This window comes from Globicephala melas, chromosome 12, assembly GCF_963455315.2.
Source record: "Globicephala melas chromosome 12, mGloMel1.2, whole genome shotgun sequence".
Lineage (NCBI taxonomy): Eukaryota > Metazoa > Chordata > Mammalia > Artiodactyla > Delphinidae > Globicephala > Globicephala melas.
In genome coordinates this window covers 70036415-70052410 of record NC_083325.1, presented here as the reverse complement: position 1 = coordinate 70052410, position 15996 = coordinate 70036415, and the positions used below count along the sequence as shown (strand labels likewise).

At 36.9% G+C, this 15996-nt stretch overlaps 1 protein-coding gene across 1 annotated transcript in view; it reads right to left on the bottom strand.

Moving 5' to 3' along the window:
* The window catches only part of HADHA (hydroxyacyl-CoA dehydrogenase trifunctional multienzyme complex subunit alpha), a 54270-nt gene that overhangs the window by 36688 nt on the left and 1586 nt on the right, over window positions 1-15996 (bottom strand). Inside the window, exons 2-7 of the mRNA XM_030858198.3 lie at window positions 12469-12510; window positions 12305-12375; window positions 10645-10778; window positions 8589-8727; window positions 7480-7599; window positions 5490-5592 (exon numbers count right to left, since the gene is read on the bottom strand). Coding sequence (XP_030714058.2) covers window positions 5490-5592; window positions 7480-7599; window positions 8589-8727; window positions 10645-10778; window positions 12305-12375; window positions 12469-12510 — 609 coding nt within the window. The remainder of the gene's footprint in view (window positions 1-5489; window positions 5593-7479; window positions 7600-8588; window positions 8728-10644; window positions 10779-12304; window positions 12376-12468; window positions 12511-15996) is intronic.

Here is a 15996-nt window from a genome sequence, read left to right as displayed (position 1 = left end):
TCAGGTCCAAGCAAAGGCAATTACAGGCCTCGCAGGCATCATGGAGAAAGCTGTCCTTCCCATACCAGACTTGGTGCCCAGCCGACGCACTGCAGTCTTTAATGGGAGTTGCAGTCAATGACTCAGGTCTCCCTGACTGGCTATGCTCTTACATACATTTTCATTCCGAGCCCATGTGCCTTCATTCCTAAGTCTCTTTATATGGGACCTTCAACCGAGGTCTTCTTCAGGTACCTCTGCTAAGGCCTCCTTACTGGGGGAGTAAAGAGAAACCTTAAAGACATTTTCCCTCACTCTGACTCAATTCTTTTCCACTCCTAGCTCTCACTATTTTAAACAGCAAAATCACAAACAAAAAGCACAAAATGAGGAAAATGTGGCAGTAAATAGACCATGGAAAGGACACTTGCTGGTTTTATAAAAGCTGAAATGAGAAGGCAGACAGTGCCTTGTTTGACTTCAGCTGGGAACATGTGCGTTGGGAGACTTGAATCTTTTGCCACTCTGTACGTGTCTATGAATGACTGCAAAAGAACCACGAGTATCACTTTTGGGGTTATGACAAATGTTAGTGAGTAGGCAAATTCACAGACAGGGAACCTCAAATAATAAGGATCGACTATACTCTGATCACAGCAGAATTCAACTAGAAACCAATAACAGAAAGATATCTGAATCATCCCCAAATATTTGGAAATTAAACAACATACTTCTAAATTATACATGGGCCAAAGAAGAAATCACTAGAGAAATCTGAAAATATTTGACCTTTATGGAACTGAAAACATAACATTAAAACATGCAGATAAAGCAATGCCAAGAAGAAAATGTATAGCTTTTTTTGTCTTTTTTTTTTTTTTTTTGGCTGTGTCGCACGGCTTGCAGGATCTTAGTTTCCCAACCAGGGATTGAACCCAGGCCCCAGGAGTGAAAGTGCCAAGTCCTAACCACTGAACCGCCACGGAATTCCCAATATATAGCTTTAATGCTTATGTTAGAAAAGAAGAAAGGCCTAAAATCAATGAAAGAAACTAGTTTCTAGTAAGAAACTAGAAAAAGAAGAGCAAATTAAATCCAAAAGCAAGCAGAAAGAAATAAATAATAAGACAGCTGAAATCAATAAAACAGCAAACAAAACCAATGGAATTAAAAGCTGATTCTTAGAAAAGATCAATAAAACTGATAAATTTCTAGCCAGACTCATCAGGGAAAAAACAGAAGACACAAATTAGCAATATCAGGAATGAAAGAGGAGCATTATTATAGAGTGTAAAGATATGAAAAGAATAATAATAAAGTATTATGAACTTTATATTTTTTTAACTTTTGAAAAAATATTTATTTATTTATTTGGTTGTGCTGGGTCTTAGCTGCAGAAGGCAGGCTCCTTAGTTGTGACATGCCAACTCTTAGTTGCAGCATGCATGTGGGACCTAGCTCCCGGACTAGGGATCAAACCTAGGGCCCCTGCATTGGGAGTGTGGAGTCTTATCCACTGAGTCACCAGGGAAGTCCCTGAACAACTTTATTGAAATAAATTTGTCAATTTAAATGAAATGGACAAAATCTTTGCAAAACAAACAACTACAGCTCACTCAAGAAATGGTGAACCAACCTGGGGCTTCCCCGGTGGTGCAGTGGTTAAGAATCCGCCTGCCAATGCAAGGGACATGGGTTCGAGCCCTGGTCTGGAAAGATCTCGCATGCCACAGAGCAACTAAGCCCATGCGCCACAACTACTGGGCCTGCGAGCCACAACTACTGAACCCACATGCCACAACTACTGAAGCCTGCTCGCCTAGAGCCCGTGATCCGCAACAAGAGACACCACCACGATGAGAGGCCTGCGCACCTCAACGAAGAGTAGCCCCCACTCACCGCAACTAGAGAAAGCCTGAGCACAGCAATGAAGACCCAACACAGCAAAAAAATTAATTAAATAAATTTTTTTAAAAAATTTAAAAAAAAAAGAAAAGAAATGGTGAACCTGCACTACTATGTATAGAATGGATAGTTAATAAGGACCTGCTGCTGTGTAGCACAGGGAACTCTACTCAATGCTCTGTGGTGACCTGTATGGGAAGAGAATCTAAAAAAGAGTGGATATAAGTAAATGTATGGTGATTTGCTTTGCTGTACATCCAAAGCTAACACAACATTGTAAATCAACTATACTCCAATTAAAAGAAAAAAAAGGAAAGAAAGAAAAAAGAAATAGCGAACCTGGGAATTCCCTGGTGGTCCAACGGTTAGGACTTGGTGCTTTCATGGCCAGGGGCCTGGGTTCAATCCCTGGTGAGGGAACTAAGGTCCTGCAAGCCACGTGGCAAGGCCAAAAAAAAAAAAAAAAGGAAAAAAGAAATAGTCAACCTGAATAGCCCCATATCTACTAAGGAAATTGAATTCATAGGTTATAACCTTCCCAAGAATCAAAACTCCAAGTCCATATAACTTCACTGGTGAATTTTATCAAGGGTTTAAGGAAAATATAATACCAATTCTATGCAAAATCTTCCAGAAAATTGAAGAGGAAGAAATATTTCCAACTCATTTTATGAAGTCAGAATTACCCAGATATCAACACCAGGCAATAATATCACAAGAAAAAAAATATTATTCCTGAGACCATTATCTCTCATGACCAGACGTAAAAATCCTTCACAAAATTTTAGCTGATTCAGCCGGCACTTTATAAAAAGGATAATACATCACAACCAAGTGAAGTTTATTCCAGGAATGAATTCAATAGTCAAAAATCAATGTAAATGACTTTACTTAATAAACTAAAAGAACTAACCCAAACAATTATCTCATTAGATGCAGAAAAAGCAATACAGTTCTCAGCAAACTATAAATAAGGTACATCTGCAATCTGATAAAGGGTATATATGAAAAACCTATGTAACATTATACACCCTACAGCATCCACGTGAATGTCTCTCTTAAGATTGGAACAAGTTAATAATATCTGCTTTCACTTCAAATCAATATTGTACTAAAGATCTTAGCCACTGCAGTAAGTCAAGAAAAAGAAACACCAACCAGATGGGAAAGGAAGAAGCCAAAATGTCTTTATTTGTAGATAACATGATTATTTATGTAGAAAATCCTTAGGAATCTACAGAAAAACCTAGTAGAACTAATAAATAAATTTAGCAAAATCATAGAATACAAGGTCCACATACGAAAATCATTTGTATTTATATGTTAGTAATTAATGAGAAATTAAAGTTAAAAAAGTATAATGGCACAAAAGTATGAAATACTTAGGTACAAATTTAACAAAATGTGTACAAGATATGTTCAATGAAAAGTATAAAACACTACTGAGAGAAATTAAAGATGACCTTAGTAAACAGAAAGTTATATTATGTTCATAATGAAAACACTCAGTATTTTTAAAATGTCAATTCTCGGGCTTCCCTGGTGGCACAGTGGTTGAGAGTCCGCCTGCCAATGCAGGGGACACGGGTTTGTGCCCCGGTCCGGGAAGATCCCACATGCTGCGGAGCGGCTGGGCCCCGTGAGCTATGGCAACGGGAGAGGCCACAACAGTGAGAGGCCCGTGTACCGCAAAAAAAAAAAAAAAAAAAAAGTCAATTCTCCCCAAATTGATACATTGATTCAATGGAATTCCAATCAAGATCCTAGCAGATGTTTCTGTAGATATGGATGAGATGATTTAAAATTCATATGTAAATGCAAAGAAACTAGAATAGGCAAAATGATATTGAAAGAAGAGAAGCAAGGTGGAGGGTGGGGTCACACTGTCAGATATCAAGATTTACTATAAAACACAATAATCAAGACAGTGTGACACTGTCTTAAGTAAAGACATATAAATTGGAAATAGGAAACCTAGATATAGACCCAAACACAGAGGATCAACTAATTTTCCACCAAGGTGTCAAGGTGTCAATGGGAAAGAAGAGTCTTCTCAAAAAATTGTGCCAGGACATTTTGGATATTCATAATCACATAACAAAAACAACAACAACAACAACTCAATCTTTACCTCACACCAAACATAAACATTAACTTGAAGTAGCACAGACCAAAATGTAAGAGCTAAACTACAAAACTTTCAGAAGAAAACATAGGAGAAAATCTTTGCAATCTTGTTAGGAAAAGATTTCTAAAACACCAATACCATGACCCATAAAAGACGACTTTGATACATTGGACTTCATCAAAATTAAGAATTTCTACTCTTAGATAATGAAAAGACAAGCGATAGACAGGGAGAAAATATTTGCAAATTACAAATCTCATAAAGGACTTATATCCTGATATATAAAGAACTCTGAAAACTCAGTAATAAGAAAAACAGCTAAATCAAACAAAATGGGCAAAACATTTGAACACTTTATCAGAAGATATACAGAAGGCAAATAAACACATGAAATAAGTTCGGTATCTTTGGTCTTTAGGGAAATACAAATTAAACCCCAATGACATATTACTACACTCTTATTGAAATGTTTAAAATTAAAAAGACTGAGCGTGCAAAGTGGTTGTAACTAGAACTCTCATACTCTGCTGGTAAGAATGTAAATGGTATAACCACTTTGGAAAAACAGTTTGACAGGTTCTTAAAAGCTAATAAGCACATCTATCATATGGTCCAGCCAATTCACTCTTCAGTATTTGTCCAAAAGAAATGAAATATTTCTCCACATAAAGACTTGTCAATGAATGTTCATAGCAACTTTATTTAGAATAGCTCTAAATTGGAAACACCTCAAATGTCTATCATTTGGTGAACGGATAAACAAATTATGGTTTATCTATACAATGGAATGACATTCAGCAACAAGAAGGAATACATTGCTGACATATAACAACATGGATGAATCTCAAAAGCAGTATGCTAAATGAAAGACACAAAAAGATACATACTAGAAATGTTCTATTGTATGATTGTGGTGGTGTTTACATAGCTATATACGTTTGTCAAAATGCAAACTGTACATTAAACACTGGTAAATTTATTATCATGTAAATAACATCTCAACAATGCTGATTTTTAAGAAATGTAAGAGGGTGATGAACATACAATCTGGAATAGTGGTTTCTTTGGATGAGAAGAGGCAAGGAAATTGTATGGGAGGAAGCAGCACATTAGTAGATGTCCATTATTAATATCCTTAGGTTGGTTGTTTCATACATGTTTATTATATTATTAAAACAGACACAAAAAACTGAAGAATAGTTATCATGGATAATGATACAGGTAATTTAAGAACCAAAAATAATGACTTGATTCAATTCTGTATTCCTAATGTCCCAATTATAAATAACGTAAAATAGAAATTGGGGTGATGTTGAAAATGATTTAGTATTAGCTATTTTTAGAAAACTTCACTCTTCAGAATAATGACTCATTTCTTAAGTGTTTGGGTTTCACTATAACCAATATTCAAGATATTAACTCTTTAAGAAAATAAATAACTTCATAAGGCTCAATTCTGAAGCATGTTAGCACTTACCCAGCGGTTCCACCAGTTGGTCAACCAGTCCCATTTTCTTTGCTCTGTCTGCACGAATGCCTCTACCAGTCAGCATCATGTCAAAAGCAGCAGGCACACCCACCTAACAAGCAAGCAAGGATTAGAGCAAAGGTGGAAAAAAATCAGTGATAATTACAATTTACAAATCATCCAACTGAGCAAAATAAATATTAAAATGAGAAAACTCAAACCAGATTTTTATGTTATATATCTATCAACGAAATTTTATATACTGATACACATTTAGGTAAAGTTTAGTTTTAGAAACCTCTGCCTGAAGTTAAAAATGTCTTTATATCTCTTCTTTTAATTCAATATGTAGGATTTCTGTCTTATGGATTGATAAAGTAGAGAAAAAATGTCATGTTTCCTAGAATTGTACATTTATGTCATTCTGAGTTTCTTCTCTATCATTTGTATATTTAAAATTCCTATACCAGAATTAGTAGAGACTGAGAAATCTCATAGTTTTGACAATGTCTTTAGAAAGAATCTTAGACTTAACAAAAAGAGAACTCAACTAGGGCTTTGTATGTAGGTGCTCGAACAGCTTCTAGCTACATTCAAGAACCAACTATAACAAAACAAAAGAAACAGCAATATTTTCTATACACATATAGGCTTATTCATTCTTTCAGTAAATCCTCTTGGCAATTCCTATGAAGGAATGCACACTATTTATTATCAGAAAACAAATACCATAAACTTTCCCATTTTTCTATGTCCAACTCCTATCGACTTCTCTGCAAAGAGTATTTCTGCTGAGTGTTGTTTTCCCTGAAGAACCCACAGTACCAGAGGCTATGAGGTTCAGGGAGTTTGATGTTAGGATTGCTCTGCAGCCCCCAGGTCTGACTGTCCTTCCCTTCTTCTTAAGAATTCAAAAGCCTGATGGGCCTCTTTTGGGTCTATAGAATACAACAGTGAGATCATCCAAATCAGGGGAAAGGTCTGCCTCTTAACAGTTATCATGAAATAAGACCCAGGGATTTGAAAAACTGGTAAGATCATACTGTGCAGAGAAGGAACAAATTAAACTGTAAGTTCCAGAAAGCAAGACATGTATCTTATCTATCTCTTCCCTTCTTCAGGGACTAACAAAGGACCCTGATCAATCATTTTGATCAAGGAATTGAAAAAATAAATAAAAAGTAGAATTGAAAAAATAAACAAATATCAGGAATAAAATGTTATTGATCCTATATATTCACATTGTATTTGGTTTCTAATTTTTTTGTGTGTGTGTGGTACGCGGGCCTCTCACTGTTGTGGCCTCTCCCGTTGCGAAGCACAGGCTCCAGACGTGCAGGCTCAGCGGCCATGGCTCTCGGGCCCAGCCGCTCCGCGGCATGTGGGATCTTCCCAGACCGGGGCACGGACCTGTGTGCCCTGCATCGGCAGGCGGACTCTCAACCACTGCGCCTCAAGGGAAGCGCTAAATTTTACTTATTTATTTGTTTATTTATTTATTTTTGGCTGCGTTGGGACTTTTTTGCTGCACGCGGGCTTTCTCTAGTTGCGGCGAGCAGGGGCTGCTCTTTGTTGTGGTGCGCAGGCTTCTCACTGCAGTGGCTTCTCTTGTTGCAGAGCACGGGCTCTAGGTGTGCAGGCTTCAGTAGTTGTGGCACGTGGGCTCAGTAGTTGTGGCTCAGGGGCTCTAGAGCGCAGGCTCAGTAGTGTGGCACGCAGGCTTAGTAGTTATGACTCACAGGCTCTAGAGTGTAGGCTCAGTAGTTGTGGCGCATGGGCTTATTAGTTGCTCCGCAGCATGTGGGATCTTCCCGGACCAGGGCTTGAACCTGTGTCTCCTGCATTGGCAGGCAGATTCTTAACCACTGTGCCACCAGGGAAGTCCAGTTTCTAAATTTTACAATGAATACCCATATTATACCTTTTGTACAGAGGAAATAGATCTAAAGGGGCACATAGGACCGAGGTTCTCAAGTTAACATGGGTATCTTAAACTCACCATTTTGGGTAGCCTTTGTGTGCCTCCCGCTCCTGGTAGGATTCCCAGCAAGACTTCAGGGGAACCCAGAACTGTTTTCTTATCTTTTGTTGCTATTCTGTATTGGCATGAAATGGCAAGCTTCAAACAAATGAAAGAAAATTAGAGTGTTAAAAAATGTAAGTTTGTAACATCTTAGGATATGTGAGGGTCTAAATATTACTCATAAAGCAAGAATGTGCCCCCAGAATAAACCGAAATTCCTTAGGCTGGCATTTGATGCTTTCTACAATTTACCTTTCTGGCCTTACTCCATACCTTTCCCCTAAGTTATCAACCTCTTTTTGGGTTGCAGATCTCCTTGAAAATCTGCTGAAAGGTATGGAAGCTCTCAACAGAAAAATGCACACATAATTATATATGCACCCCAGGTTAAGAAACCCTGTGTGATGTAAAGACTCTTCAATCAAGCAGGCCTACTTACGGTGCCCTAATTAGGCTTTGTTTATCCTTGTCTTTGCTCACACCATGCCACATGTGGAATGTTTTCCCACTACTTTCTGGTTAATCAAATTCTGCCTATCTTTTAGGACCAGACACAGGTTTCCTTAATTAATACACGTGAAAGTGTCTAGTATAGAACCCAGCATGTGATAAATGTTCAATAAATGTTATTTTCTTTTCCCCTCCTTCTTTCTTACATGCTCCAGTTTGGTAAGCATCTCTTCTCTCAAATCTTGTGTTATTTACCATCTTTACTACTCACAATACGCTTGACGAACATTATGCGTTATGTGTCTCAACTAGACTTCAGTAGCTCAACAGCATGCATCACACTTTTCAATCTCTGCCTCGCAAACTTTAACAAGGTTTTTTAGAATTGATAGGGGCCTTAGAGAGCTAGTTCAAAATCTTCTCAGTTTGTAAATGAAAACATGACACTTTGGTTCACTTGCTCTGTGCCATGAGAATAAGGATAAAAACCTATCCAGAAATTTGGTAGCTAAAAACAAGGCTGATTCTCCCTCAACAACTTTTTTTAAGGCAAAATAGTAGCTAAAGGTTTGCAGCAGGTGAATCCCAACAATGAGCTGGACCGTTGTCTCAATGACTTTGGAATAAATCTGTACCTCAAGTCCTCCTCCTAAGCAGGATCCATTGATGGCAGCCACAATAGGCTTTGTGGACTTCTCAACTTTCTCAAACATTCTCTGTGCTTCCTGTGATATTTGTGTTACCTCTTGAGGGGTCGTGCAAGCAGTTAACATGCTGCAGTAAACATGAGAGAAGAGAACCAAAAGAAACCAAAGATAAAACCATAACCTATTTTGTTCAATACTTCATCCACCATATCCTTATCCTATCATATATCAATATTCGGTAGTGAATCTTCAAACACTCAGAAGTTTAAGAATGATTTTGCCTCAGATAGCACTAATATCAGTGATATCATCTCTCGATAAAGAGTGTTAAATTTCTGGATTCAGAGAACATGAAACAAAACATGTTGAATAAATTTGTGTTTGTTTTGGTAACAAATCATTAGATTACAAAGCTCTGTACATGAGAAAATCATCTTCTGGTAAATATTTTCACAAGCAGATTAAACATTTTCACTATCAGGTAGCTTTCGGATTAAACATCAATCAGAATGACAGAAAAAAAGGCTTCTATTACAATAATGTTGTCCTCAATGTCCTTTAATTTCAGTTTGTTTCATTTGCTACTTACTGTTTCTGAACACATTTAAGCTGTGGGTTTTTTACTTTTGACCAAAGACAACTAATTTTCTGTCATTTTATATGCTGGGACTTGTTCAGCTAGCCTCACACAAGCTACAAGTATTTTCCTATGGATTTAGGTAGCTACTACCAGGTACATCAGTGTCTTACTAGGCTTAAATAACCAAGCTAGAAGAGAAAGCACTTGATGGAGATAACTTTGCTTTTTCTAAAAAATAAACATAAACAAACAGAATATTTATGAATTTCTAATTACTATACATAAAAAAAGAAGGGTATACAATATTGAACAAAGTTTAAAAATATACAAACACCATACATACAAATTACTAAGCCAATAATGCTGGCTATCATTGCCTAAACTGCAAAAAATAATATAACAAATACCCATATTTTGACAGAATTAATAACCGTTAACATTTTAACCCAGTAAACTAATATTAAGGCATCATCTCTCCTTACTTTTGCTTTAAAGAATTTTAAAGAAGTTATATATACGTACATTATATCATTGAAAAAAAAAGAAAATATTAGCTGTATTGGTAAAGTAGCCTTTGACCCCTGAAGTTCTACCAGCCAATTCATTTACCCTGAAACAACCATTTTCATGTTTGTAGTGTATTCCTCAAACCAACTACATATTTGTATCCATAAATAATACAGAGAAGTATTCATGTATGGTTTTTAAATGTTTATATAAACTATAAACAGTATCAAACATTCTGTAACTTGCTTTTTTTTTAACTTAACATTATGTTTTTGAGTTCTAACATTATGCTGTAGATCGTTAGTTCCTTTGAATTGTTTTTGTAGTATTTTATCTTGTGAATATTCCACATTTACTTATCTATTTCCCTCATGACTGACGTTTAGCTTGTTTCAAATTCTTCACTATTTTAAAAAAACTATACAGGACTGAACATCCCTATGCATGCACGGGTCCTTAAAACCAAAGGGTGGGATTTCTCTAGCATATATACCTAGAAGAGGTATCACTTGAATATATGATATGTGCATTTTCAGTTTTACTAAATTTTATCAAATTACTCTCCAAAGTGGCTGTACCAATTTGCATTCCTACTAGTAATATTTAACTTTCTCATTTTCCCAAGTCCTTGCTAATATATTTTCAAACTTTTAAATGTTTGCTGGTCTGGTGGATGAAAAAAAGGGTATCTCATTGTTAGTTTATTTTCATTCTACTCAAACATTGCTCCTTGAACTACTACTTCAACTTCTTTAAAGAAAGGCTGTATTCAGTTTTATAAGGTTTAAGCAACAAGTCCTTCTTTTTTATTAACTTTATTAAACTCATGAAAATAATTTTAAAAAAACTTGCAGAGAATATTTACTTCTACCTTCTTTTAAAATGAGAAATGATTAGGCCTAAAAAAACATACCGTTAGCCAAGGTAAAAGGTGACTTCAAAGTTCCTAAAACTTACTTGAGATCGGCACCTGCAATGAAGCACCCTGGCTTTGATGAGATAAGGACAGCACTTCTGATGTGATTGCTAGACCAGACTTCATTCATTACTTCTATGAACTCTGAATGCACTTCTTGACCCAGAGTATTCACCTACCAAAGGGAAATACATATAAATCTAAGGGTTTAAATTCGAAGTAACAGATATGCAAATCGCCATCAAATGCTATTTTGATTATAGGAAATACGTTTAACCAGGAGAAATATACTGTTAAAAGAAAGAGACAGGGAAACAAACAAACAACCCAGCAGCTGTCTATTCAGCTGCTTTGGGCAACTGTAAGCACCCCTCCCTCTAAAAATATTTCTACTTAAAGGAGGAACTCGTATTCCTGAGGAGGTCATATTCCTAAGTTTCAATCATATGCAGGCTATAATTAAGTCTACAAACATTTATCAGCATGGAAAAAATTTGTATAATGTTAAGGAAAAAAAGAAATCAAAATTAGACATATAGGGCTTCCCTGGTGGCGCAGTGGTTGAGAGTCCGCCTGCTGATGCAGGGGACATGGGTTCGTGCCCCGGTCCAGGAAGATCCCACATGCCGCAGAGCGGCTGGGTCCGTGAGCCATGGCCGCTAAGCCTGCGTGTCCGGAGCCTGTGCTCCGCAACGGGAGAGGCCACAACAGTGAGAGGCCCGCGTACCGCAAAAAAAAAAAATAAAAAAATTAGACATATAGTATGATCTTAATTTTTAGAATATTATTTGCTGAAACTGGATTAAATGTTAAAAGTGGTTATCTTTGGGTTTGGAGCATGAATGATTGTTATTCTCCTCTTTATTGCTTTAAAATGTCCTACTATAGGTATCTGTTATTTTTGTGTTCAGGAAAAATGGTCAACTTACAAAAAATGTCTTAAGTTTGAATCATTGCTCAGTAAATGCTAAGATTTACTCTAGTGAGGGGGACTGCCTCTTACTTTCCTTAATTTGTGATAGTCGTTAATTGCTTACATCTAGGCCCTCTTACTTCATTGAGGCCTCTGGTAATAAGATTTCTGAAATATGAAATCTTTACACCAACTTTAGGTGAGGGAAAAGCATGAGTTCCTGCAGTAAAGCTCTTCTTGGCAAAAGACTGGATTAATGCTGTATGCTTTTTTGAAGTTGCCAAAAACAAATGAAGCTCCACTTTGAACAGAACTTGAGTTCTAATATATGAACTGCACCGGGTCATTCAGGTCCCGTAGGAAACTTAACGACATTTAACCCAGCCAAATTACTGTGAATAATGACTTATGTCAGGCAGGTTAAGGAAGCCAATTTAATAACCTCATAGTTAAGATGGGTAGGTCAGTTTTAATTCTTATAAACAAAGCTTATAATTTGCTTCTTATCTAATAAACCACCTTATCATTCTACAGTGTAACAAAAAGATAGTTTTATTAATCCTTGATGTTAATCTGACAACTAAAGTCAACTAGGAGGAATTCTTAAACAAGGACCTCTGCTGAAGAAAACTGCATTCCTTGGGCAATTTCTCAAACTCTAACCATCAAAACTGTAAGTTCATGTGATAGGATTACTGCCAAATTGGTGGATTTCTTTCTTTGCCATTCAGGACTGGATTAATGAATGTAGTGAGTAGAAATAAACTGCAGCAAGTTGAATTAGGTACCTTCGAATTGGGTGAGTTAATTCGAATAACTGCTACGTCCCCTTTGACTCCATAGTTAATGTGGGTTCTGGCTAAAAAGAGAAGGAAAATTTATTTGTAAACATGTTTATTGCTAAATAAGTATAAAAAGCAATGTAAGCATGTCAACAAGAAATTAAACTTACTCAGCAAAGCAGAGGACCTTGTAAAGTTGCGGCAAATATAACCTGTAAGAAAAAGATATTTCAAAATTAATTATTTTACAAAACAGAATTTCCATAGTACCTGCTATACATAACAAAGCTGGACTTTATAACAACCACAACAAAACAAAGTGTTCTAAGCCATTATTGTGACCACTGCTGTATCTTTTTGTTTCAATTATCAGGTCAAATGATTATCTGGATACTAAATGTGGTGGGTGGAAGAATGGCCTCTCAAGGATGCCCATGTCCCCAGAAACCCAGTATGTTAGGTTATATGGCAAAGGGAAATAAAGGCTGCAAATGGAATTAAGGTGGCTAATTAGCTGACCTTAATACAGGGTGATTAGCCTGGATTATTCAGGTACACCCCATGAAATTACAAAGGAGGAGAAAAGGCAAAAGAACCAGAGATGGCAGCACGAGAACTCATTTTGCTGGCTTTGAAGAAGTCAAGGAATGCAGGCAGCCTCTGGAAGCTAGAAAAGGCAACGAAATGGATTTTCCCTTAGAGCATCCAGAATGAACACAGCCCTGCCAACACCTTTGATTTTAACCCAGTGAGACTCATTTCTGACATCCGTAACTGTAAGATAATAAATTTCTATTGTTTCAGACACTAAGCTTGTGGAAATTTAGGGCCACAATAGGAAACAAATACACTAAGAAATAAGTAATCTACAAAGCGATCCATAATGTTAGTTCCGAATGTATTCCAAATATATCTCAAGCATGTTCTCCAGCCAGGTCCTCTTGCATTTCTATGGAGAGATGGACTTTCCAGTGTCATGAAAAATAAAATCAAGGGGCTTTAGAGGCTCCATGTTTCTCTCTATCCGGCAGTTCTTTAAAGGAGGGGAAGCGAAGGCACAGGAAAAAGCAGCTTTATACTGCTTTCAAAGGCAAAACAACATACTATTTAAAAAAAAACAACTAGATGGCACCAGAAGCAGAGTGGGGTGATCGCTGGTTCTGTCTGCATTTGTTTTTCTTTAAGCAATCCAAGTCAGCCCTCATGGTGCAAAGACAAAGGACCCGAGAGTCCAAAGCCGTGGGTTCGACCATCAAGTTTATTATTTACTAGTTGTATGACCATGTACAAGTCTCTCAGAGCATTTCAGTGTTCTTATAAAGATAGAGTAAAAGTGATGTAATGATTATAAAAGTACCTATAAGTCAAAGTCCTACACCAAAGTAAATTAAGATAAGAGAAGCCAGCCATCTCCTCAATCTCCAGTGCCTCTACTTCACTAACGATATACTTCCCTTTGCTTTTCCATCATTTGAGATGTGTGTCATCTGTATTTGTGACTCTTCCTTCTTTATATCTGTATCATGGCTCCACAACGCCTTATCTTGAGATTCTGTCTACAAGTATCTTTGCCTTCCCTGCCCAAATTTTATCTTTATTACTCACTGTTTTGTTCTCTAATCGTTGCATCTGTAGCAGGTGTTTCCCCCAACTAAACTGTAATCTCCTCCAACATCATCTCATAGTCATTTATATTCCACAACAAAAATCTAGTGTGGCCTAGAGTGAACAGAAAGACAAAAATCCCTGTCTTTGTGGAGGAGGTGAAAACAGGCCTGGCATAGAAAGGAGTTTCCCTATGAAGTAGAAATTCTGTGGGAGGGGAGCCAGATAATAGGCAATTCTAGCTAGAACAGGGTAAACTGAATTAGTGAGAAGGAACTGATCAGGAATGCAGGGTGGGAGAAGATGGGGTGGAAAGACAGATAAAAGACAATAAAAATAAATATGTTAGAAGATAAGTGCCTAAGGAAAAAAGAAAACAGAGCAGGTGAAGGGGCTTGGACGTGGGTTGTAATTCTGAAGACCAAATATTTGAGACAACAGGTTTGAGCTCATTAGCTTATAAACCATAAACTCTCATCCACTAACCTACCTTTCCCCCCCATATAGACATACACAAAACCTCCTCTAAATCAATAGAGACAAGAAACAAAGAAAAAACCAGCAAATGTACAAACGTGTCTGGAAAACAATTTCAAACCACAGTCAACTAAATCAAGTTGAAGTACTCAGTAGCTTTGCTTTTGGAATCCAGCCTTCCTCACTTCCTAATTAGGAGAGCTTACTTTAGAGCAGCGGTCCCCAACCTTTTGGGCCCCAGGGACAGGTTTCATGGAAGACAATTTTTCTACGGACCGGTGGGGGTGTGGGGTGGGGGATGGTTCAGGCGGCACTCGCCTGCAGCCCCGGGGGTTGGGAACCCCTGCGGTAGAGCAGCTGGGTGAACTTTAGCCTATATTTCCTGTGCCAGCAAAAGAGAGAGAAACCTCTGGCCTACTTTGTAATCATTTAAATAATTTAACTCGAGAAGATACCTACAAGATACCTACAAGATCGAAGACTACAGCAGTGCAGAGAGCTGGATTACTGCTAACACAAATTTCAAATAGGAAAGTGTTAGTTTTGTTGTAACAATCAACAGCTTTTCTCAATATTTAGTACCGGGGGAAGGGACAGGATTAAGGAAGTGAGAGTCAAATTTAAATATACACCATCTACTAAGGTATTTGCCTCCAATTCTTTTCCTGTGAAATTATTCTACCACTTAGGTAATCAGGAATTTGAATTTAGAGTAAGAGTGGGAAATAAACAAGATATTTTGGTCAAGATGTGATTTTCATTTGATAGTCACACTCAGAATTGTAGCACTCAGGCAGGAATGGGTCAAAACTTCAAGAAATACAAAGCAGCATCAAGAGATTTTAATCATCCATCATTAAACGTCATAATCTCATTAAATGTTTGGCAATGCCTTGGCATAGACTTTCAGTTAGGGTTAGGGTTAGGGTTAGTCTGTTGAGTCTAAATGGCAATCCAGGTGTGCAGGTAATTTTAAATTCACTTTCTAGACTTTTTTTCAAAATTTATACATTGCTACTAAAAGGAGCAATAGCTATAATAAGCTATATTTTTTAATTTTTAAAATTAATTTTTATTGGAGTATAGTTGATTTACCATGTTGTGTTAGTTTCTGCTGTACAGCAAAGTGAATCAGTTATACATATACATATATCCACTCTTTTTTAGATTCTATTCCCATATAGGTCATTACAGAGTATTGAGTAGAGTTCCCCTGTGCTATACAGTAGGTTCTTATTAGTTATCTATTTTATATATGGTAGTGTGTATATGTCAATCCCAATCTCCCAATTTAACCCTCCTTCCCCAAGCCATATTTTCTTATAGGTTAAAACACAATGCAAAATATATACACACATGTGTGTATATATATTTCTATAAAAAAACATAGAAAAACTAGGCGTGTAACCTTTTATCACATGTAAAATGTAAAAATTACTTTAAAAAAGTCTCATATCTGTATCAATAGAATCATAGTTCTTCAGGGCAGGAAAGAGTTATAACAGCTAACGTTTATTAACGTTAACAGTAGCACTTACTCCACGAAAAACTGCTTTACACCTAAAATAACTCCTTTAAAGCTCACAAGGTGGTATTATTCCCCATTTCACAAATGA